Consider the following 24,476-nt stretch of genomic DNA (forward strand, 5'->3'; position numbering starts at 1 on the left):
TTTGATGTTTGAGGGCAAAGTTTGGTTTAGATGTAAGGTCAAGTGGTTTTGAGTTGAGAGTTTGCTTTTGACATGGAAGTTTGAAGTTTGTGAAGATGCAGTTATGCATTTGTGTTTTATACTTTGGGGAAATTGAGCATAATTTCAAGAATCGAGAAAAACTGTAATATGTGTTCAATAACTCGAACAGAAAGATTCTACTGTCTGACATATAGCTAATCAACAGCATCCTGTCAGCTTTAGTAGTGTTGCTAGTTTATGTCACTTTCTACTTTCTACTATTCTGACTATATCTGATTATAAAACGAAATAAAACTGTAATATGTGTGTTCAATAAATCAAACCATTAAAAACCTTACTCAACAGCTGTGTGACGTAACGAGCATGATGAAACAGGTCAGCTGACCGGTGACGTGAGTGAGTAACTTCACGGGAAGGAAGCACGTTTTGTGAATCAGTGAGAAAAGAGCCGGCAAAAAGGTAGAAGCCAAGGAGCTAAAGAAGAAGTTTTCTAACAGTTGGTTCGACTAACTACACACTAAATACAGGTAAGAGTTTAATAACCTGAATATTCAACGTTTCATGTCGTTTTTTTAATAATATGTTTGTTTATTCGACGTAGTTTCGACTGAGCCGGTTCTGTCTTATATGCAACGTGGTCAGTTAACTGTCGTCTTTCCGGAAAAAAGGCCGCTATTTCCTCTATTTCTGTTCACTATTGTATTATCTGCTAGTCCACCTTTCACAGCACAGATATTGATGAATCTACAGGAGATAACGTTATTACCAGATGTTAATATCAAACATTATTTGACGTTGGGCCTGTCTAAGTTACCGTATGTTACACTTGTTTTTGCCGGATTCTTCATATGACAGAAGTAGTAAATGTATACAGACCGCTTGTTTATACTATATAAAGTTAACTAAATTGAACTTCTCTAACCCGGTTTTGTAACAATGGCGGGGTCACATTAGTTGCGCAACTTTTCTACTACCCCCTTGTGGTTAAATGAGGGATTGCATTCATAATTCTTTTAAAATATATATAGAGGGAGAGGGCAGCAATCGAGTCAAATGACTGTTGTGAATGTTGTTTAGCCATAAGAGTGGCAAACAGTTCAAAGCTAATACGGCATTGAAGTCCAAATATATATATATATATATATATATATATATATATATATATACATACATACATAGTGTGTTATGTATTTTTTTCCACAGAAGCCATGCCTGCAGACATTAACAAAGGAAAGAAGGCATTCGTCCAAAAGTGTGCCCAGTGTCATACTGTGGAAGAGGGTGGAAAACACAAGGTTGGACCCAATCTGTGGGGTTTGTTTGGACGCAAAACAGGCCAAGCAGAGGGCTACTCCTATACTGATGCCAACAAAAGCAAAGGTAAATACTGTATATTAACACTATGGGGATATTCCTAGAGGTCATGCTATGTAGAGTAAAACATAATTCTCATTTGCTCACTTTAATTCCAGGCATTGTCTGGAATGAGGACACCCTGATGATTTATCTGGAGAACCCCAAGAAGTACATTCCAGGAACAAAGATGATCTTCGCTGGCATCAAAAAGAAGAATGAGCGTACTGACCTCATAGCATATCTGAAGTCTGCAACTTCATAAAGAACTCTACATTTGCCAATTTTGTGTCTTGACAAACTGCTCAAGAGGCCAGGGATCTTCATTTTATCAAAACTCAGGCAGAACTGCAGGCAATCTAGCAGTAGTGGAGCCAGCACTATAACTTGCCACATTTGTCACAGCTCTTCTGTTTCTGACATGATCCTTCTCTTTGGTGGAGTGAATGATATCCCCTGGTTTTAACAGGTTCTTTTTCTTACATAAATTATTAAACCATTTACTGTGTATTCAGAATGTAGGGACTGAAAGCTGTTTTTTTGTTTTTGTTTTTGTTTTCTAGATTACTGTTATCGAGTATTTTTTGTTCTCTCTGTAGATTCTTGGTCAATAACTAAGTAGTGTTCGTGATTGTTCCAGTAATGAATATGCCTTTTCTGCTTTTGAGTTAATGATACACTCAAAGTCTCTAATTGTCACTGTTGAAATTTCAAGTTTAATAATACTGACACTATACACCATTTTTAAAATTTCTTAAGAATCTGTTTGACTTAATGTATCCAAAAGTGAATACTTGTTCAGTATTGAGTTTTCTTAAAGAAAAGTGGTTAAATACACAATGTGGATTTTGTTGTCAATTAAGGCTAATGAACCTAATTGGAGTGATATACGTAGTCTTAAACATCTGGCTGTTGCCATAGGGTGTGCAGCTCTAAGATTTACCTCAAGGGATTTGATAAGCGTGAAGTGGCTTGGTTTGTCCCTTGCATTTTGCAATACATGTATAAAACCTCAACATTGGAATACTGCAGGTGTGATGTGTGTTATGTTGCAAATGTTTGGGTAATTTATGGAAGCGTAACTTCTTGCCCTAAATGAAGTGCCTTGCAGTTTGTAGTTTTAAAGAGTCTGAGTTTGAGTTGTTCTCCACACCTGTTGCATGTTTTTGTAGTAGGTTGGTGTGACCTCTGAAAAAATGGAGAAACTTTGCATGTGAATCAGTTGTCTTGACAGGCTGCTAGTTATTGAATGCATTTGGATCATTGCATGTTCATACATTAAAGGGAGTGAAGGTGTCATGGTTTTGGTTTTCTTTATTGTCCTGCATACCAATGCTTTGAAAACTTGTAGTCAGGCTGCTTTTTTAAATACAATTTTGAAATAATTCGAAACAGTACTATTTTTCATAATTTTCCTCACAAAAAAAATCTAATTAAGCAACACGAAGGGAGAAAATCATTCTTTGACTGAGCTTAATTGTAAAATTAAGGGTCGTCCATGATAGGAGATGCAAGTAACACCATTTCCACCATTACTGTTGTACTATAAATCCTCATGTCTATTTCAATGGGTGGAGTATAGCTCCCTCTAGCGTTCAACGGGAACATTTGCATCCAGACTAATAATTTAGTATTTAAAGGAATTTGATTTTCTGACATCCTCCATCTGTCAAAAATCCTCGATGTTACATAAATTAATGGTAAAGGCCACTGCAGATTCCACACTTGCCAGGATTTTGATATTACGAAATATATTTATTGTCCAGATCCAGTATATAATATACTGAACATTTCTTAAGCGGCAGTATTTCACTTTGATTGCTCTTGTCGGTCAGCACTATCATGACCAAAGCATTGAAAGGGAATACATAGGAATCCATTCTGTTTGACGCAGCTGAAGCACAATTTCATTAAATTATAATTAACCCACACGGGGGGCTTCTGCTTTTAAGTAGCACTATAGCTCCCTATAATAAAAGTAACCATCAGTGAACAAACATACACCACTGTAAGCATTAACAATATGTTTTATGTTTGTATACTGTGCAGTTTACAACGTGCATATTATGCATGCCATCATCATCATCATCATCATCATACTTGCAGTGCCTTTCTAAGGAGGGCAAACGGTTCAAATGGCCACAGGGCTGAATTGCTGAAACAAACCCTGAGCTCCTGTCAGTGTGACGACGCGAGCGTCAGCGGGATCGAGCCAACCACAGCCAACATCATTTGCACACAAGATACGACGGTGATGCTCGGTAGTGGCTCTCTATGAGATTTTCAGTTCTTGTGATTCTTGCGAGTCGGAATTTGCTTCCACGCTGCTTTGCTTTAGATTTCCTTTAATGTTTTTAGATCAAGTCACCGGTGTGAAGATGCTGTGGAGGAATATGCTGGTGCGCCAAGAGAGAGTCCATCTCACTCCCCACAGAGTGGAAACTGGAAATATAGCCAGTGCTCTAGGGGTGTTTTCAGCATAATGCATCTTAGAAGTTGTAGTATAAGTGATTCTCTACTTTAACCTTCAGTAAAGCATCATAGATGATATTTCTTTGTGCGACTTCATGGATTTGGTTCACTGAGGACCATCTGAAGAACAGACATGGAAGTGCCAAATATGGTGTTCTCTGACGTGGAAAGTTTTCTGGACTCGCATCCCGAGTTATTCGAGGACTACCTGAACAGAAAGGGGAATTATAGCATGGTGGAGAAATGGCTCAAGAATAACCAGGCGAGCAAAAGTCCGGCATCTGCAGCAGCTCCAGCCGAGCCGAGAGAGGAGAAGAGCAGCGCGTGCAAAGATAGCTGGGCGAGCAAATGTGATGGTCTGCAAAGGAGAGCCTCGCAGAAGGAGCTGCGCAAAACTTTTGCCAGATCAAAGGCCATCAATGTTAACAGGACATACGACGAGCATGTCAATTCCAGGGCCCAGGAGCCGCTGACGAGCATGAGGAGGAGAGCTCTGCTGAGGAAGGCGAGCTCTTTGCCTCCGACCACTGCGCACATATTGAGCGCACTGCTGGAGTCCAGAGTCAACATCCCCCAATACCCGTCCACAGCAGTGGATTTCAAATATTACCTCAAAGAACATAACGAAAGAGAGTTTTTCTTGGAGCTTGTAAAAGACATATCCAACGACTTGGATCTAACGAGCCTCAGCTACAAAATCCTTGTGTTTGTTTGTATTATGGTCGATGCAGACCGGTGCTCCTTGTTTTTAGTGGAGGGCACTGGCAACAAGAAGACACTAGTGTCCAAATTCTTTGACGTGCACGCGGGTACCACAGTTTTACCCTCAATGAATTCAGATGAAGTTCAAGTGCCGTGGGGGAAAGGGATCATTGGATATGTGGCTGAACACGGAGAGACAGTGAACATCCCTGACGCTTATCAGGTGCTTCCTCTTAGTGCATACATGCTTGTGTGCTTTTGCATGACTTACAGAAAGAGAGAGATCTGGCTAAGGAGACAGATGATGTTCTTACAGTCTGTCATTATATCTGTCACAGTGAACTGATCAGCAATCAGACTGTGTAACAGAAAAAAGAGCATTGAAACCAACACTAACAGTCAGCTGGACAAAGCTTGTGTCAGGCAAATCATACCAATAAGAATAAAGGAAAACTCAGAAAATCAGACAATATTACATTCAAGCACAAGAGACCTTTTCTTGACCAAACATCTACAGTAGAAATTAGTTAAATTGCTTCGCTGTTCAAACACAGCAATTATCTGACCATCACATCTGCAAGTCAGACATTTATCCGGGTTCAGTGCATAAATTTATAAAGCACACCTGAGACTATGATGCTGTATATGTACCCCTTTGTTGTTGTCTTTTTTGTGTCCGAGATGATTGAGATGATGAGATACATATCTTACTGCACTGTCATCTGAAAGTAAGAAGGGAAAACTGCCTTTTTGCAGTAAGTGCTTACATTGTGTCTTTGTTTTGTACTCTCTTTGTGAATTGCAGGATCGTCGGTTCAGTGATGAAATTGACAAGCTGACAGGGTACAAAACGAAGTCGCTCTTGTGCATGCCCATTCGCAACAGCGATGGAGAGATCATTGGTGTTGCTCAGGCCATCAACAAGAGTTCAAGTGGAGAACTCTTCACTGAAGATGATGAAAAGGTAATTTCATTCTCATAGTTGTGAGTGCTACCATAATATAGCATGTATCCTACTGCCAGCCTGGAATGTGCAGGATAGAAAAAGATAATAATGTTAATTTCTCCTTTTGTCTGATTCTTATATTTTGCCATTTTGTCTCACAGCCAGTTATCATCCTCTCAGTTCTTGTGTATCAAATGTTTGTTTTCTCCAAAAAACTAGATTTGCATCTTTACTCAAAACCTCCATAGAGTTTTGAAGTCTGAATCAATCAACTTGATCAAGCACAGAACAGATAAAAATAATATTTGGGGCAGTCTTAGTACAGGCCACTCCTCATGTGTGTATAAATAGAACAGCTATGAGTAAAGGGACTGTAAGTCACACTGGTTAGGTAATTTTAGTTATTATGCTTACGTACTAGTATTGTATTTGATAGAATAGCAAAGCAAGGGATATAGATATGGATTAGGCCATAGTATCTTTTTGTCACAAACCATATCACCATATACAGTAGCTGGTAGGCAATTGGTCAGTCCACCCCTCTGGTCCACAGACCAAAGAAGCTTTGTACAGCTTTGTGACATTCATGCTCCCTTCCTAATATGATGGGACTTCTCCTCTAGTGCCACCACAAGGTTGATCATATGTTGTTCATGTGTAATGTCTCAGTTTTCAATCATTCAGTGAAATATCTATACAGTTTCCTTCATTGATTGGCAAAAAATGTGGTCAAGACTTAACGATGTATCTGAAAAAGTTTGGTCATCCTTTGAAATTTGTTGTTTGTTGACATTTTTGCAATGAAATCTAGAAGAAATGTACATTTTTCTCTCTGGATGACATATAGTAACTGTAATATGCAATACACTGATTTTTCCTGTAGCACCACCATCAGGTCAAATTTTTAATTAGCAAATGTTACCATTCTAACATTAAACTAAGGTGAACATGGTTAACATGTTGTCATGCTGACATAAGAACATAGGCACAACATTTACTAAGAACAGCTTTACAAGGCAGCTATTGTGGCTTTAGACTCTTTATTAATCTTGTTATTTTTGCAGTGCAGAGGAGAAAGTAGGCCTGAAGTAAATGCTCATACGCTTCATGATTCATACATGGCATTTCAGGGATGTTACTCAGTTGTTTTCTAGTTGTTTTTCTGGGCAAATATGATTTTGTGTTAGTTTTAGTGGTGCACAAGCATAGCAGTGTTGCAGTGATGTCATTTTTCATAGTTGTCAATGTTGCAATATTCATGAGTTTGCAACAGCATAGATATTAAAAGCAAGATGAATTAAAGCAAAAGGGACATTTTTCTCATATTTTGTCACTTTCGTATGTTATGATTTGCACTGTGACCTGCATACATGAAACATCCTAAGGAACAGTGCATTCATTTAATCTGTGAATCTTCAGTTGTGGGGACCTTTCTGTGGCCTGATACTCTGATTACTGTTATTTTAAAAACATCTTTATACATTACTTATTTATTATTTGAATCACTTAACAAATCAGAGATGTACTGGAGGTCAGAACTGTTCTGTCCCCTGAGTTTTGAGCAATTGAGTAGATTTAAAGTGATTTATTGTCTTTAATTGTCTTTAACCTTCTTTTTTTTCTTTCGTTTGTTTTTTTGTTTTGCTTTTTTGTTATTGTTACTTTTCTTTTCTTTTCTTTTCTTTTCTTTTCTTTTCTTTTCTTTTCTTTTCTGAAGACAGTAATGAAACAGTTAAATTAATTACTTTCTCACAGTAACTAAATAGCACATTTCAAATGAATATTAATGATATTATATATGCAACTTTACACCTAACAAAGCAATAGTATCTATAGTATCTTGATACTTTTTCCTAAAATTGGACAGGACAGCACTATAGAATAAAAATAAATTGATGTCCAGAAAAGTATTTTTTAAGTTTATGCATCATGATCTGTACATTTTATATTTAAATCAAACCTTTGTGTTGTGTGACTATAACTATACTTTGTTGTGACAACACTGAAAAGAGCTTAAAATATAGAATCCCTTTAAGATAGACCAAATTCATCATCAAGCCAGACAAATTCTCCAACCTTGAATGTTTTCCACATCACATACTGTCCTCAGAGTTTGAATGGAGCTCATGCTACACTGTCACATCTGTCTTCCTAATGCATCCTCTTTCAAATAGAATATTTCACAAGCAGCAGTGACTGCATATATGTTATCTGATAAACAGCAGGCAGCGTTTGTTCTTTCTCTGTTTGTTCCTGAGTCCAAACAGAATGTAAATAATATTTATTATTTAAATAATTCACCCAGCTCACTTGTCATGACGTGTAGTATATTTGCCCTGAGTCTCAGTGCTTGGTTTCTGGCTCGGCCATAGTTTGTCTCTCGGCATCATCAAATCATCCTGAGGCGTCACCAAGAATAACAACTTTATACAAGCTGTTCAGAATCTTATTGGTTGTCACTTGCATGCTGAGCAGGGCAGCCAACATGTCCACCTTATTATATTACTTTTAATGGTTGTCGAAGAGTTAACATCAGGAAAAGAAGAGGTGTAGTGGAGTTTGGTGACTGGAGCTGCTCAATGGCCAACAGATTAGACTGGTACAGTGTGGTTCCAGGTGTGAATGTGTGTAACTTTGTGAGTGTGATTAGGAAAAAATACAAGATGTTGTTACATATTAATCTTTGATGCACACTTTTGTAACAGGGAATTGAGACAAGCTGCACAGATATTCTCTTTTTGATCAGACATATGATCCAAGAGGACTGAAATATTCTGCTGATGGATGCTATTTAAGTAAGGGGGGTGTCCATCATCAAAGAGGCACGAGGAGCATGTGTGTTGTTAATCAGCATATTTGGTTGAATACAAGGGTAGAAGACAATGAAACATGAAAGCACAACTTGTATTAGAGTTAGGTTTTACTGTAACAAATGGCTTTGATTTTATATTTATAGTATATTTTTGTCTCAATTGAAGTCCTACTGTCGAAACTACATCTCTAGATTCCATCCATTGTTCATAATAGATGCAAACTGTGAATTCTTTTCTTCTTCCCCATGTGTTGAGTTCATTGTCCATGTGTTGAGTACTTTTCACATTGCATTAACATCACACTAATGCTTGGGATGGCTACAGTGAATTAGTAATGAAATGCAATGCTAGCATCAGAGAACACAGAAAGCTCCACTGCAGCTCTGCTTTCAGGGAAGACCTTGTAATAACAAACACATCACACTTTTCAAAGCATTAAATGATACGGCAATAACAAATGTCATTAGCCAGAGATTTGAACGTGCTTTTAATAAAACGAATGCAGTTCTTTACAAAGTGAAACCTTATAGGATAGTTTAACTTGTTATATAGTTGGTTTCAAATCCTATGCTGCCTTAATTGTGTTGTTTTGATGCTCTGCAGTGAATTCCTTGAGGGAACTCGGATAATGGTTCAACCCATGTACAATTATATTGTCTCATTATCTTCTTAGGGGCAATGAGGCTATTGATTCAATTTAAGTGTAAGGGATCCTCATCATGCTAATTCTGCATTTTGCATCATTACCTTGATTTAGCTTTTCTTTTATTTTGCATGTCTTTTAATATGTGATTGTCAAATAGCATTGTCAATCAGCACTGTTCCCTCTAGCTGCAAAAATCCCTGTAAGATTGACTTGATGCAATACTGTAATAACCACTTTCACATGATTTCACAATGTAAATCTACAGTGAAAGGAGAGAAAAAAGAATTGGTTCCTTGAGAAGTATTTTATGTAACAACACTGTCACTATAACCTACTTGAATCAGGAGGGGGGTGGGGGCAATGGCAACAACATTTGTAATATTGTGAGAAAGCCCTAGAGGTGAGGCACCACCTACTGGTCAGAGACAGTAACGCGGGCTGATAAAGTTGGGGAATTCCAGCAGCAGAGCAGACTGAAGCTGCACAGACTTTGTGTGTTCTTTGTTCTTTATCCTGTGTGCGTTCCTGAAGAAATACCACACACACACACACACACACACACCCATACACAGACACCAACAGATTGTACAATGTGGCTGAAGTTTTATTAAAGAAGAAAGATTTGAACTCCCCCTCTCCAAGTGCCTTGGTTCTTTAACCGGATCCATCGTTCATAATCCACCGCCTCAACCAGCTATCCTGTTTTCTGAGGCTCACCCTCTAACATTGGTCCTTCGAGCCGGATTGAGTGCAACCTAAGAAGAGGATTATGGACAACGCAGCATCAGGCGACACAGAGCTCCGAAGACGTCCACAGAGAGAACATCGCTTACCTGCTTACCTGGATGACTACGATGTTGGATTCCAGCCATCTGCGCACCCAGACCCACTGGCTACTGTTTCCCGCTCTAGCAGCCACCACAGCAGTAACCATAGCAGGTTATCCAACAGAAGTTCACATAGCCATAGCAGATCCAGTAGGCGTACAAGCTACTCAGGTGGTACGTATCCCACTCAGGGTCTCTCAACCGCACAAGCTGCAATCTTGGAAGAGAAAATGAAGCAATTGGAGCTGGAAGATCTCCGTCGTATGATTGAGCATGAGACTCAAGCTGACTTTGAGTGTAAACTGCTGGATGATCAAGCCAAAGAAGCACAGCGGCTCCAAGATGAGGCACTCAAGGCCAGAGAAGCACTCACTAGGCGGCTAGAAAGAGAACAGCGCCTAACGAGGGCCGAACAGGACTTTGAGATCGCTAAACTTCGTTCTTCTATGCTTTCTACTAGCTGGACACCTGCACATTCATCTTCACACTCCGTTAAGTCAGAGTATTTCCTGGGTTTACCAACGCCAGTGCAGGGAAGACAAGCTGACACGCTTCTATCCACTTCCCGGCTCTCACAGTCAACCCAGTTATTTCCAACGCCTGCTCCTGCAGTGCACCCACCTATTCCTCCCCCACAAGTCACGCAACAAGTCATTCCAGTCTCTACGGCGCCTCCTACTGGACCACAGCCAATGCTGCAACCTGCTGCCACCTCAGCGATAACTGCACCCCTGGCAAACTCAACAGCACAGCCCCAGGGTCCAGTACCTATGGCACCTAGGTCTGTGAGACTACAACCTGGCCCTGTTCCAGCACCCGCTCCTGTGATACAACCTGTGCCACCACCTTCAGCGCATGTCATCATCTCAGCACCTCTCGCCCATACTACACCTCAGGCTTCGTTGTCCTTTGAGTCACGACTCCCTAGTAGCCTAGCACCGGCAACAAGTTTACACTCTAACCGACCACCTCCTGCCAATCCAGTAGAGTCTCAATCTTCGACAATGTACCAGTCCGCTTACAGCTACAGCCAACCAGCCATGGAGCCATTCAACACCGCTCAGCATGCCAGCCATGGAGCTCCACCCCTCTTCTCGACTCACCACGGGCAACAGACTGCTCCAGTTCTCTCTGCTCCCTTCCCTGGTTACACACCACTACCCGGAGCCGAGTTACTCCTAGCAACAGCCCTTGGAATCCCTCGACCTTCCCTGCCAGTGTTCGAGAGTGGTCGAGAGAGTGACTTTGCTCTGCTCAAGCTTGCACTAGACAACGTACTGGGAAGCAACCTTCACCTCAGCGAGCAATATAAATATCAAGTGTTGATCGGACACATAAAGCTTCCAAGCGCGCTGCAGCTTGCCAAGGCGTACATGCATGACCCGGCACCATATACGAGTGCGCTGCAGGCTCTACAAGATAAGTACGGGCAGCCACGACAGCTGGTCCAGAGTGAGCTAGGTGCCATACTCAACGCACCTGCTCTCAAGATGGGTGACACCAACGCCTTTGACTCGTTCGCCTTATCCGTCCAGTCCTTGGTAGGCATGTTGAAGACCCTCGAGGGACAAAATGGATATGAGCTCCATTGCGGCTCACATGTTGATCGCCTGCTCAGCAAGATGCCTCCCACCTACCGCGATGGCTTCGTTGAGTATTGCCTGCGATATGGTATTCTGCAGACTGGCACTGACAGAACCTACACTCTTCAGGACTTGGCTACCTGGCTCCAAACAAAGTCTCAAGCGAGGCGCATCTCCAGTCGAGCAGCCACACTGTATCAGACTGATACCCCCCGACCGGCCAGGAGAGATCAGCGAACTGCTCAACCCAAGCCAGCAACTGTATGTCTCAGTGTAGCTGAGAAGGCAATCAGGGAAGAAGCATTTGGGGCAGTGACTACACAGATGAAGGCCAAACCCAAGCCCAAACCTTACTGTCCATATTGTGACAGTCAGGACCACTACCTTAATTCCTGCGAGGAATTCAAGAAGCTGAACACTGACCAGGTCTTAAAGTGGCTCAAGGACGGCAAGCGGTGTCGTAAATGCGGACGCAATCACACTGAGGACCGGTGCACGCTTAAGCGCCCTTGTAAAGCCTGCAAGGAAACGCACCTCACGGTCCTGCATGAGTCAGTTCAGGAAACCAAATCGAAGGTGTACACAGTCAGTCTGCTTCCCACAAAGGTGTACCTGGACCGGCCCAACAGATCTCAAAGAGTAATGCTGAAAGTGGTCAAGGTCCTCCTCCATAACGGCAACCAGAGGATGGAAACTTATGCAGTACTCGATGATGGATCAGAAAGGAGCATCGTCCTTCCTCAAGTGGTACAGCAGCTCAACCTTGTCTGCCATCCAGAGACTCTACCCTTGCAGACTGTGCACCAAAGTGTTGAGCAACTCAATGGCGCATCAGTCTCCCTGGAGGTATCATCACCACTACGTCCATCTGAGAAGCACTTGATATCCCACGCCTTCACCGCAGAGGGATTGGCTCTTGCTGAGCACACCTATCCTATCGCCATGCTGCAGCAGAAATACAAACACCTCAGAGAGCTTCCCTTGCCCCCGGTGAACCGTGCCCAACCTCTACTCCTAATCGGGTCGGATATGCCTCACCTGGTTACCCCAATCCAACCAGTGTATGCAGGGCCATCAGGCGGACCTGTAGCTATCTGCACTCAGCTGGGCTGGTCGCTTCAAGGGCCAGTTGATGCTGTCCATCTCTCACCTGGTGTCCAGCAGTGTCTGCACGTTGCCACAGTCTCAGCTTCGAGTGAGCTTTTCAGGAACGTGGAGCGTCTCTGGCAAATGGACACCTTGCCCTACAGTGAGAAAGCTGCCACTCGCTCGAAGGAAGACCAACAAGCTCTCGCTCTGCTCCAGACAGCCACCACTAGAGTGACAGTAGATGGCATTCCACGCTATGCCACTCCCCTTCTGCGCCGTACGACTGACGTAGCTCTCCGGGCTCCTGCAGAAGCAGTACTCCCTAGGCTTCGCAGCACAGAACGGAAGCTCGCTAAGAACCCTAGACAGGCTGAGTCTTACTGTGCTGAAATCCGTAAGCTGGAGGAAGCAGGCTACGTATCAAAGGTCTCACCAGGGGAAGCCGGCCAGTCATCAGAGTCATGGTTCATTCCACACCACATGGTCCACCACAACGGGAAGGACAGAGTCGTCTTTGACTGTTCATTTCAATACAGAGGGCAGTCATTGAACGAGCTTCTGTTGCCTGGACCAACCTTAGGGCCGTCCCTACTTGGTGTCTTGCTGAGGTTCCGTCAGCACTCAGTTGCTGTGAGTGGGGACATAAAGGCAATGTTCCATCAGATCCGCTTGCAGCCCACTGACACACCGGTGCTGAGGTTCATCTGGAGAGACATGCAGAGAGAGGAGGAGCCAACCATCTATGAATGGCAGGTGTTGCCATTCGGCACTACATGCAGCCCCTGTTGCGCTGTATATGCCCTCCAGCGCCATGTTCAGGACAACTGTGGTGACAAGTCCAGCTTGGTCGAGGTCGTGGAGCACTCCTTCTATGTGGACAACTGTCTACATAGTACCCGCAGTACTGCTGAAGCCAAAGCCCTCATTGATGACTTACGCCAGCTACTCCTGGAAGGAGGATTTGATCTCAGGCAGTGGGCGAGCAATGTGCCAGCAGTGATCAAGCATCTTCCGCCAGAAGCCAAATCAGAGTGCTGTGAGCTTTGGCTGTCTAAGGGCAGTAACAACCTGCAGGAGTCGACCTTGGGCCTCCAGTGGAACTGTCTCACCGACTCTCTAGGCTTTAAGCTCCGTCCAGCGGACCACCTTCAGCCAACCTTAAGGAACATATATAAAGCCCTAGCGAGCCAGTATGATCCACTGGGTTTTATCATTCCTTTCACCACAAGGGCTAAGGTCCTCATCCAGGATATCTGGAAGCAAGACATTGGATGGGACGATCAGATCGAACCCCAGTCTCTGAGAGAGCAGTGGACAGTTTGGGTGAAGGAGCTCCCTGATCTCATTCAACTCCAATTCCCACGAACCTACGCACCTCCATGTGCTGACAAGCCTGCTGTATCCACGGAGCTTCACGTCTTCTGCGATGCGTCAGAGAGAGCGTATGGTTCAGTGGCCTACCTACGCACCGTCGATGACGGTCATGTCTACACCTCCTTCGTGCTAGCGAGATCAAGAGTGGCACCGAAGAAACGCCTGAGCATGCCACGTCTGGAACTTAGTGCAGCGCTCACTGGTGCTCAACTCGCCAAGCTTATCCAGACAGAGCTGACCATACCCATCCAGCAGACATTCCTCTGGTCAGACTCCACTACGGTGCTCCAATGGCTGAGATCAGAGTCGTGCCGTTACAAGGTCTTTGTTGGCACGCGTATTGCGGAGATTCAAACTCTTACAGAGGTAGCCAGCTGGGGATATGTTGACTCTGCGAGAAATCCGGCCGATGACATAACGCGAGGTCTGAGGCTCTCAGATTTGGCGCATCCACACCGATGGATTAGTGGTCCGGATTTTCTCCATCAGCCTCCTGACCAGTGGCCGACTATGCCCACAGCAGCAGAAGATGAGTCTGACTCTGTTGAACTCAGGAAGTCCACCCTTGTTGGCATTACATCGGAGGCTCAGAACCCAGACCTACCTGATGCAACTCAGTTCCACACATGGAAGGATCTAGTCCAGAAAACTGTCACCTCCCTTCATGGGGCGGCTGCCCCCAGTGACTGTCAGACTACAGATGCTGCAACCTACATCGCCACTGAGAAGTTACTCCTGGCTCAAGCTCAGCAAGACTCTTTCCCTGGTGAGCTAAAGGCCCTCAAGGCGAGCCGACCCATTCCAGCTGACAGTCGTCTAGTCACACTCTCACCTGAGTATGACGAAGCCACAAGACTACTTCGCGTTGGAGGTAGACTGCGACATGCTGAGGAGCTAGAAGCAGAGGCTATCCATCCCATCATTCTGGACCCAGCGCACCAGATCACCAAACTGTTGATTAATGATTTCGACAATAAGCTTCTGCATCCAGGACCTGAACGGGTACTAGCTGAGATGCGACGCCAGTACTGGGTCCTGCGTGGTCGAGAGGCGATACGGAGGCATCAGCACAACTGCAGGGAATGCCAGCTCTGGCGCGGCAAGCCAGATGTTCCCAAGATGGCGGACCTTCCGCCCTGCAGGCTGCGCATCTACAAGCCGCCATTCTACTCCACAGGAGTGGACTGTTTTGGTCCATTTATCGTGAAGATTGGCCGCAGAACTGAAAAGCGATGGGGGATCGTGTATAAATGCCTAACTACCAGGTGCGTCCACCTCGACCTGCTAGAGAGCCTTGACACAGATGCCTTCCTGCTGTCCTTGCGCCGATTCATCGCCAGGCGCGGCACGCCGTTTGAACTCCTGTGTGATAATGGTACCAACTTTGTTGGGGGAGAACGGGAATTACGGGAGGCCTTTGATGCTATGGCACCTGAGCTGCGGGATCAGTTGGCGAAACAGAAGATCTCCTTCCAGTTCAACCCCCCAAGTGCTCCACATTTCGGCGGGGCCTGGGAGCGGGAGGTTCGCTCTGTGAAAACAGCGCTCAGAGTCATCCTCCGAGATCAGTCAGTGCCAGAGCCGGTCCTCTACACCGTTCTCGTCGAAGTAGAGGGGATTTTAAACGCTAAACCACTCGGATATGTCTCGACTGATGCTGCTGACCCTGACCCGATTACACCGCATGTTCTTCTCATGGGTCGTCGTGATTCCTCGCTGCCACAGGCCCTGTATGACTCCAGCAGTATCCTGGGGACACGACGATGGAGGCATAGTCAAGTGTTAGCAGACAACTTCTGGTCGACCTTCATTCGACGATACCTGCCAAGCCTACAGGGACGATCTAAGTGGCAGACCAATGGAGGCCAGATTGCTATGGATCAGATCGTTCTGATAGTTGATCCACAACTCCCACGAGCTCTCTGGCCAGTGGGCAAAGTGGTCAAAATCTACCCTGGAGCGGATGGAAATATCAGAACTGCCGCTGTTAAAGTTAAAGACAAGACCTATGTCCGGCCTGTTGCCCGGCTCATCCAGCTACCCAAGATCAGCGACTCGGAGGATACCACAAACTGATGGACTTTCCCTGGGAGTTCAAATGTCCTCAAGACAGACATTTGGGGGCGGCTGTGTGAGAAAGCCCTAGAGGTGAGGCACCACCTACTGGTCAGAGACAGTAACGCGGGCTGATAAAGTTGGGGAATTCCAGCAGCAGAGCAGACTGAAGCTGCACAGACTTTGTGTGTTCTTTGTTCTTTATCCTGTGTGCGTTCCTGAAGAAATACCACACACACACACACACACACACACCCATACACAGACACCAACAGATTGTACAATGTGGCTGAAGTTTTATTAAAGAAGAAAGATTTGAACTCCCCCTCTCCAAGTGCCTTGGTTCTTTAACCGGATCCATCGTTCATAATCCACCGCCTCAACCAGCTATCCTGTTTTCTGAGGCTCACCCTCTAACAATATGTAGGCAGATGTTGGATCTGGTCTGGATTTTTTTTTATTGTCGACTGCATTCATTTTGAACTGACTTTGATATAATGATTTGTGGCTCAGTGTCCACAGAGCAGTTCCTCTTAGAAACATCAGAGTGGCATTTCAGGGGTATAAGGGATCTGTAACCATTCAACTAATGGTGCTCCTCTGCAAAGAGTTGAAAAGCTTTTTTTCTGTTCATTTTCATTAAACACAAAGTACAGCTGACACTGATGGATGGATTGAATGTCATTAATTTTGCAGTTATTTGGTCATAAACCTAAGTACTGGAAAACTTGGAATTTTGACCTGATGATGGCGCTAGATGAAAAGGGATTACCAAAGTGATTACAGTTCCTCTTGGGAGGAGTATGACAGTGATTATAAATATGTGTTTGTCTCAACCCATCCATATTTGTTAAGACATTTCACACCACAAATGTCAACCTCACAATTGGCGTGAGAGGAAAAGTCCAGGAATTAGTATTCATCATCAGGGAACCATGAATATCTACAACATTTTGCAGCAATCCATTTAATATATGTTGAGATCTTTTACTGAATAAGTGAAAATTTTGACCTTGGTGAAAAGTCAGGGTGTAATTGTTGATATATCAGTCTGGACCAAAGTTGTAAACTGACCGACCAACGTGCCATCCCTATAGCCATGTTACTAGTGTGACTAAAATAATACAGGAAATACACATATCACACAGCCACTGTTGCTGTCCCCCTCTCTCTTGCTCATGCTCTCAGCTTGCTCATGCTCTCTTTCTCTCTTTTCCTATCGTCCTTTTAAAAACTAGCGCTGTGCCCATTCAAAACATGTCTGTTCAGAAAACCAAAAAAAAAAAGACAGATACACATACACACAGAGACTCCTTCCTTTATAGTTAGTCGCAAAGCCAACAAGTCTTTACTTTTAATGTTATTAAACGTGGAGAAATGTCCTACCCTTGCTCTAGTAGCGTCTTTGTCCTCCCTTATGCTAACAATGCTAGGCTTTTCAGGTCTGGGTGTCGTAAATTGTTTTACTATTTTATAATAACTGTATAGAAATGCTGATGGACTCATTTGCTTATCCAGGTCATGTAGAAGCATCAGCATTAAATTGATATTGTTTCATAACCAGTTAAAAGTTCCTCATAGTAATTTTAAGACAGAAACACATTCAACTTCTTGGTTAGATAACTTTACAAGCTAGCAGTAACAGAGAGCAATGTCTATGATGTCAATTAGAAACATAAACTGACTGAAACTTGTACATGAGTATCATTATGATTTCTTAATTGACTTGCAATTTGTAAATATTTCCACAATCTATTGTAAAATAACACAGGAATGATCTCATACTGTATTTTAACTATTTTTGTTTTGGTGGGAGAACTTTGGCAATTTTTTCGCTGCAGTATTCCCCACAATCTGTGTCACATCTGGAGGGAATGTCTAATCAATACTAACTTAACTAAAAAGAAACATTTTCCAAATTTAGAAATTTAGAAATTGTAGTTCTTCCATGTGCGGTTGCATTATTTTGCTTTAAGTCTCCACAGACAAGATTAAGAGTTTTATCAGCTGGAGAATTTATTTTTTATATTTATTCTAAATTTTACATCGTAGGCAAATAATGCTGCTAAATTATTAGGAACTGTCTGACCATTATAAGAATATATTGCAAACTACCTCTAGCTTACTACTCATTGTTAAATTTGAATAGCAATCTCTGTCTTGGTTATATTTTACATAGAATTTGACATCAGTGTCTTTAACATGCATAAAAGCCCATAACTATCACAATAACCATGGGGGCACTAATCTCTGCAGTTGATTAGTGAATTAATTCATCATATAATTCGTAATTATTGATGTTAATTACACAAATTTTGACAGACATTTTTTTCAGATAAGAAATTAGCATGTGTAAACAATCTTGTATCATTCCTGAATGTGCTGGCATAAATTCAATAACTGGACTGACCTTACTGTTTGAGAAAGTCTGATCTTAAGATAAGAGCAAGTTTATTTTTTAAGTAATTAATACAAACAACATTTCACGTACAGTTTTTTCATATTCAATTTTTAATCTATATTTTAAATGACTGCTGCTCTGTGAGGCTTCATTACATTATGTTGTTGTTTTCCAGTCAATAAATGCAGTTTTCACATCTCTGCTAATTTACAATGTACTGAATTTGAAGACATGATTGCTGTTAATTATTGTCACAAAACAAACACAGTTTTTCTTGCTATGCCTGTATCAGCATTATAGTTTGTCTTTATAAAGAAACTACACATTTGTTTTTAGGTTTTATGTGAACAAAAACCCCTCAGTAGAGTCACTGCAGTTTGAAAGGTTCACATATTCAGAAGAATTAAGTTTGCTCTTAATGGTCACAGGAGCATCTGAAGTATTGCAAGTTTTAACAAAGAATCTGTCGCAATGTTACTGCACTGATATAACATATGCTTCTCAGCTGTTGTGACCACTCTTGGCTCATGGCTCTTTTTTTCCATGTACCTGCGATGTACAGAACAAATTCATAATTAATGTATGATTGATATTAAGTACCACCTCTGGTGTGGTACAGTATGTATATTAGATGTGTTGTGTTAGTGCCCAAATTACAGCCAGTCAATTCAATTCATTTCAAATGCAAAATGTTATTGTATAAATTGTAATTTTTACATTTTATTGTGGTTTACTTAAAAGGGAGGGAACAATGTTATCTTCATCTTTTAAGTGTCTTATTATCATTCATATCACTATTCATGTAAATATTCATGTTCTAAATAAATAATAGTGACATACTTTGTCAATTTTGTTGAGGTGTAATTGTGGTTGCATGAATATTTGATGTCACTTAATTTAAAAAAGCCATCATTGCTTAGTGTATTTGCAAAACTGCTATGTGCTCTGCAGACACAAGCTAGGGAGTCACATATGAGATCAGAGAAAATTGAGAGCTTAATTTTTATTCTTGAGAATAATTCTTGGCAAAACAGCAACACTGTACCACACAGAGTGAGCCCCGTTTTTTATAATCAACTAGTAGATGACATTCCTGTGGTATAAGTGGAGAAAGAAAGAAAGACGTGGCTGTGTAATTTCCTTTGGTTTTGCCTCATATGAAATTCCAGTTGTGGAGTAGGATGTCATTGAGGGTAGAGGAGCTAACCGTCCCTGATGACTTGGCCAGTTAGTTTTGTTATTAAACCACTCTTTACTGGTCAGTCCACAGGTCTCTAGGCAAAAACGTCTTGTTTGTAATGCAACCTTGTATAATGGCCTGCCTGACAGAATGTAATTAGAGAGAGCAGTGCTTTTCTTGGGTTTGCCTGTTAGTTCCACAGGCAGATCCATAGCCAGATCCCCAAAGTCCTGCTTGCTAATGAATCTGCTCCTGCTGGGGCTATTGATGGCCACTGCCTTTCTGGAAGATCATTATTAGAGAATCCCACAGGACAGCTGAAATAGCATTATGTACGAGCTTATTGCTCAGCATCATCTGTTTTCTATGTCTTGACAACAGCTGTATAGAGCACTTATGATTATGTATAACTGAGTGCATAAAGTTAATGTGCTCATTAGCATGACGGAGTAAATGTTTCATTCGCATTATCAGTTTAAATGTTATTAATTTAGTGATTTAATTTGTACTTAGCATGATACTAAACAGTGTCATAATATACATATCAATGTGAGATGCCAGAGCTTTGGATGGTGTTGATTGATTCAATTTATTTGATGATTAAAAAGCACTACTGTGAGTACAATACTGCCACACTGCACATCAGTATTTTTAATCATAGAGTATAAAATACACTTCCACATGGTAAGCGCTTAACTCCATTGTCATTCTTGAAAATGCAACAAAATAACACTAACACCATATATATATATACTAACACCGTTCAAACAGACACCAGTGTAGTGGCAATAAAACACAAAAAAATGCAACATTAAAAATATAACAAAATGTTAGAAAACAGACTAATCATAGAGAGGTTGAAAAAATAAAGTAAAATAAATATATATATATAATTAAACCTTTATTTAACTAGTTGAATCCCACTGAGATTACAAGATATCTTTTTCAATGGAGCCCTGGCCAAGATAGCAGCAATACAGTGTTCCAAAGAACATACAAACAGACAATTAAAAACACATAAAACAAAACATACAGTAGCATTTCATAGAATTCCAAATTCCAATTGAATTAGTCTCTGAACCCTTCAATACATAAAAAATCAAAACAAAAGTAATAGTAAATAAAATGACAACAAATACTATAGGCGAGGTAAAGATACTGTAAACATTTTAGGCAAAAGTGATTTTAACAAGGTGGGTTCTGAGCTTCATCTGATAAAGTCGACACGTTATTGCTAGCTTAAAATGTGTTAGACTGAAACTTTAAAATATTTTAAGCATATTTTCTACTAAAGCAAATTTAAATAACCCATATTAGTCTATTCATTCCCTGTTTATCCAACTGTACCCAGGGTTGTGTACCTGCAACCAGTGGACTACCTAAGAACATTTTTATGGAGTAGGTTATAGATACAAGCTTCATAGTTATCCACACAGTGCTGTAGGATCCCGATCTTCACATGTTCATTTGTTGCCGATGAGTAATTGATGCATTATCTCTTCTAAAAGGAATGAGATTTCGTTGTATCAGCAGCCACAGCTGAGTAACTTCCCATTCATGTATTGTTGTACTGTCCCTACCCTCAGGTAAGACTGAAGGCTGGTAAATATTAGTGGGTTTGTTGTACTGATTGTATTGTTTACACAGCAGCCAGATGCTGAAGATAGATAGCTAAACAAAGAGGCAGAGCAAGGAGGCACACAACCTAAATTCTATTGATTCCACGTTACGGGGGCTGAATGTCTCTCAGATAAGGCAACATTGTGAGGTAATTGTAGTCGTATAGTTCAACCTGTGTATTCATATCACAGCTGTCTTAATAGCATGCACTTGCAGCCACCTCTGTGTATCCTCTGAGTGTGCCTTCATATTGGTGAACATTTTGAATCAACATGGGGTGGAGGCGAAAAATAAATGCAGTTCAATTCCAAACTAGTACGACGTTGATTCGATTTCAGGATACATATTAACCATCATCAAGCTACATCAAGTAATTACATTATTTATGTGAAGAAAATATGAGTGAATTTATGTTATTAGCCCAAGGCACAGTAAGTCAGACTATTCAGTCAAATGGTAAAATGTCAGTTAGATAGATTTATTTGTCCTAGCATGTAATGATGCCAATGAATGGCTATTTCTTCTCTGTTCTGATTCAAAAGCTATGTTTTCCAGTGTGAAAATATTACTCACTCTCACTTCTTCTTCTTTTTAAAATAGCTTCGATTTTACAAGCAGTTTTCAATTTGGCTACATCACTGAAAATGTATTATATGTTCTATTTTTAAAGGAACCACATGTTTAAAGTTTTATCTTTTTCCACATTCAGTAATAGCATTTTGTCTCATTTTGTGACATCAGGGTCCATATTTGAAAAAACAAGCCTTTTACATTATATGAAGCTCATTAATGAGAGAAGTCTGCAAATTACAGATACAAATGACCAATATGTCCACAGGTGCTGCAGATGTACCTGCCTTTCTGTGGTATTGCAATCTCCAACGCCCAACTCTTCGCTGCCTCGCGGAAGGAGTATGACAGGAGTCGGGTAAGGACTACAGGACCAACTGCGATAACAACCCCCCCATCCCTAGGATCAGCATTACTTCCTCCCCCCTGATGCTGACATTGAGGCTGAGTATTGATCAGCAACAGCCCACTTGCTGCCACTGCAGTGGGGATCACTGAGCAGCATGCAGCCCTGCATGGACATTTTCTCTGGATGTGTAGAGGGGGATGGGCCTATATCCTGATAGGGCCTGGTCCATGATCCAGATCTTCCAGGGAATGTTAAGAGATGCACTAATTCATGTCACACATTGATCTGTGATGGAAGAGAACATAATGAGAACATAGTTCAGTGAATAGAGGAGAGAAATGAGCAGCGCCCTTTTTACACCATATGATTTTTATGTGCTTGTGCATTAAATTGGATTGCCCCTGCCTTAGATGAAGGGCCTAATTCACTTTTATTGGGGAAACTATTTGTGTTATATCATGGTGTTGGTTTATGGTTTAATGATAATACTAATCATGTAACAGCTGAGCAAGGCAAAACATCTTAATTTAAAGGGTCGACGCTATTTTATTTTTTTTAGCAGCTTGTGGTTCAGACTGTTGAGCCACTGATATCTTTGTCTGTCCCTGGTATTCAGGCGCTCCTCGAGGTAGTCAATGACCTATTTGAAGAGCAGACTGACCTGGAGAAGATTGTCAGGAAGATCATGCACCGCGCCCAGACATTGCTAAAGTGTGAGCGCTGTTCTGTTCAATTGCTGGAGGACATCGAGTCACCGGTACTATTTTTCTCTCTGCTGCAATTGTGCATGTCTGTTCTTTCTGTCTACCTCTGTTTTTATCAGTGAATACTGTGTACCACCATACATTGTTACTAATAGCTTTAGTGATTTCCCCCTTTCAAATCTTTCAGGTAGTGAAGTTCACCAAGTCATTTGAACTACTGTCTCCCAAATGCAGTGCAGACACTGAAAGCAGGTATGCATGTTGTCTCTGTTCAAATTTCTTCTTCTTTCAGATGCACACACAGACAAAGCTCCTCAATAACATCTGGCCTGATAAAAACATGCCTTGCATTTTCCCTTTTTTATACCAGTAACCTTTTCACTATATAGTCAAATCTCCACCTTTGTTTGCCCTTGGCACCACATCACTTGCATAGAGCCTTGTTTGAATCTATAAAGCTCCCATCAAGGACAAAAATAAGGGAAGTATAAAAAATGGAATATTTTGTAGTGCTGTGGGAGTAATATACTAATTCAGAATAAAAGACATACTGTAGAAGCCCTGCTTAATTGGGTTTTGAGAATTCTCTCCACTGCTAGGCATGGCTGAGTGGAGAAAAAGTGGCTTAATACTGTGTGGGATGTTTATGGATGAAAACCAACACTGAAAGGAAGACTAATTCTTCCTGGAGTCCTGCACTTGTCATAACTGATATAGTCATGTCAAGGCAGTAGTCATAAGTGTAACAATCCTTTAAAAATATGTCATAACACAAGAAATACCAACAGAAAGAGAAGAAATGAGATATTAGCAATCAAAGAAATGTTGGGTTGCTTGACTGGCCAGTTAAGTCTTTCTGTCTGGGCTCACTCCCTTCTAATCTGGTGTCTCATATTGAATAAATAGCATGTTTGTGATGTCAAGAAACAAATCACACAACATATCAAATCAAGCTGAAATGACAAAAGTACATCATCTCTGTGATGACACTAGTCTTCCTAAATGTTCATATCAGAATAACAAGGGTCTCTGTGCAAGATTTATGTGTATAATTAAGTGAATACATTTGGTGTCAAAAGGCGAGCATACTGTAGGATTTCTAATGTGCCTCAGAATCCCCGGCCGCCCCCATGGGGAGGATAATGTTGAGCTAGTGTACAGTTCTGCTGGTGTGTTTGTGGCAGCTAAATGACAGACAAGAGACAGACAGAATGAAGAGAGAAAGAGAGACAGAAAGAAAAAGAAGGTAAGGCATCTTGCCATCACACCCATGAGGTTTATTCCCCACTGCACTGTGTGTTTTCACATCCACACAGCTGTCTCACTAGATCAAAGGGAGCCAAAAGATCTGACATCAGTGTCTCTCCACCTTTATTCTAATCTTGAATGACAAAATGAGCCACACTGAACATTTATCTTGTTGTGTTTGAAGGTTAAAAGTCAGTAACATCCTACTGGAATAAATGTGAATGGGAAGTCTAAGCAGCAATGCAGGTGTTTCTGTGCCAGAGTGTGGGGGCGTTTGGCAATGAGGAAGACAATCACACAATTAACTTTTCATTACTTCATAAGCTGCAGGAGAAGCTTACTGATATCTTCTGCATGAGTTCATTAAATGCAAGTCAACGTAAAAGAGTGCCCGCAAAAATAAAAATACCCTTCTGCAAGCTTGCAGTTCAGGTGTGGAAGAGAACACAAGGTTTTTTACTTAAATGCAATAAAAAGGGATTTTTTGTGTTTAAGTGTTTAAGAAATATTTGTCAGAAGCATT

General features: G+C 41.7%; 2 protein-coding genes across 2 annotated transcripts in view; both read left to right on the plus strand.

Moving 5' to 3' along the window:
* Positions 1–425: 425 nt before the first annotated feature.
* LOC128367749 (cytochrome c-b) lies at positions 426–2,670 on the plus strand. The gene is made up of 3 exons (XM_053328380.1): positions 426–548; positions 1,225–1,401; positions 1,494–2,670. Exons 2-3 carry the CDS (start codon positions 1,230–1,232, stop codon positions 1,637–1,639), a joined length of 318 nt encoding a protein of 105 aa, XP_053184355.1. The 5' UTR covers positions 426–548; positions 1,225–1,229; the 3' UTR covers positions 1,640–2,670.
* A 1,309-nt stretch (positions 2,671–3,979) lies between these two features.
* pde11a (phosphodiesterase 11a) overlaps positions 3,980–24,476 on the plus strand; it is a 44,772-nt gene continuing 24,275 nt past the window's right edge. Inside the window, exons 1-5 of the mRNA XM_053329233.1 lie at positions 3,980–4,771; positions 5,354–5,512; positions 21,921–22,010; positions 22,618–22,758; positions 22,893–22,957. Coding sequence (XP_053185208.1) covers positions 3,980–4,771; positions 5,354–5,512; positions 21,921–22,010; positions 22,618–22,758; positions 22,893–22,957 — 1,247 coding nt within the window. The remainder of the gene's footprint in view (positions 4,772–5,353; positions 5,513–21,920; positions 22,011–22,617; positions 22,759–22,892; positions 22,958–24,476) is intronic.

The sequence above is a fragment of the Scomber japonicus genome, chromosome 11 (assembly GCF_027409825.1).
Source record: "Scomber japonicus isolate fScoJap1 chromosome 11, fScoJap1.pri, whole genome shotgun sequence".
Classification (NCBI taxonomy): domain Eukaryota; kingdom Metazoa; phylum Chordata; class Actinopteri; order Scombriformes; family Scombridae; genus Scomber; species Scomber japonicus.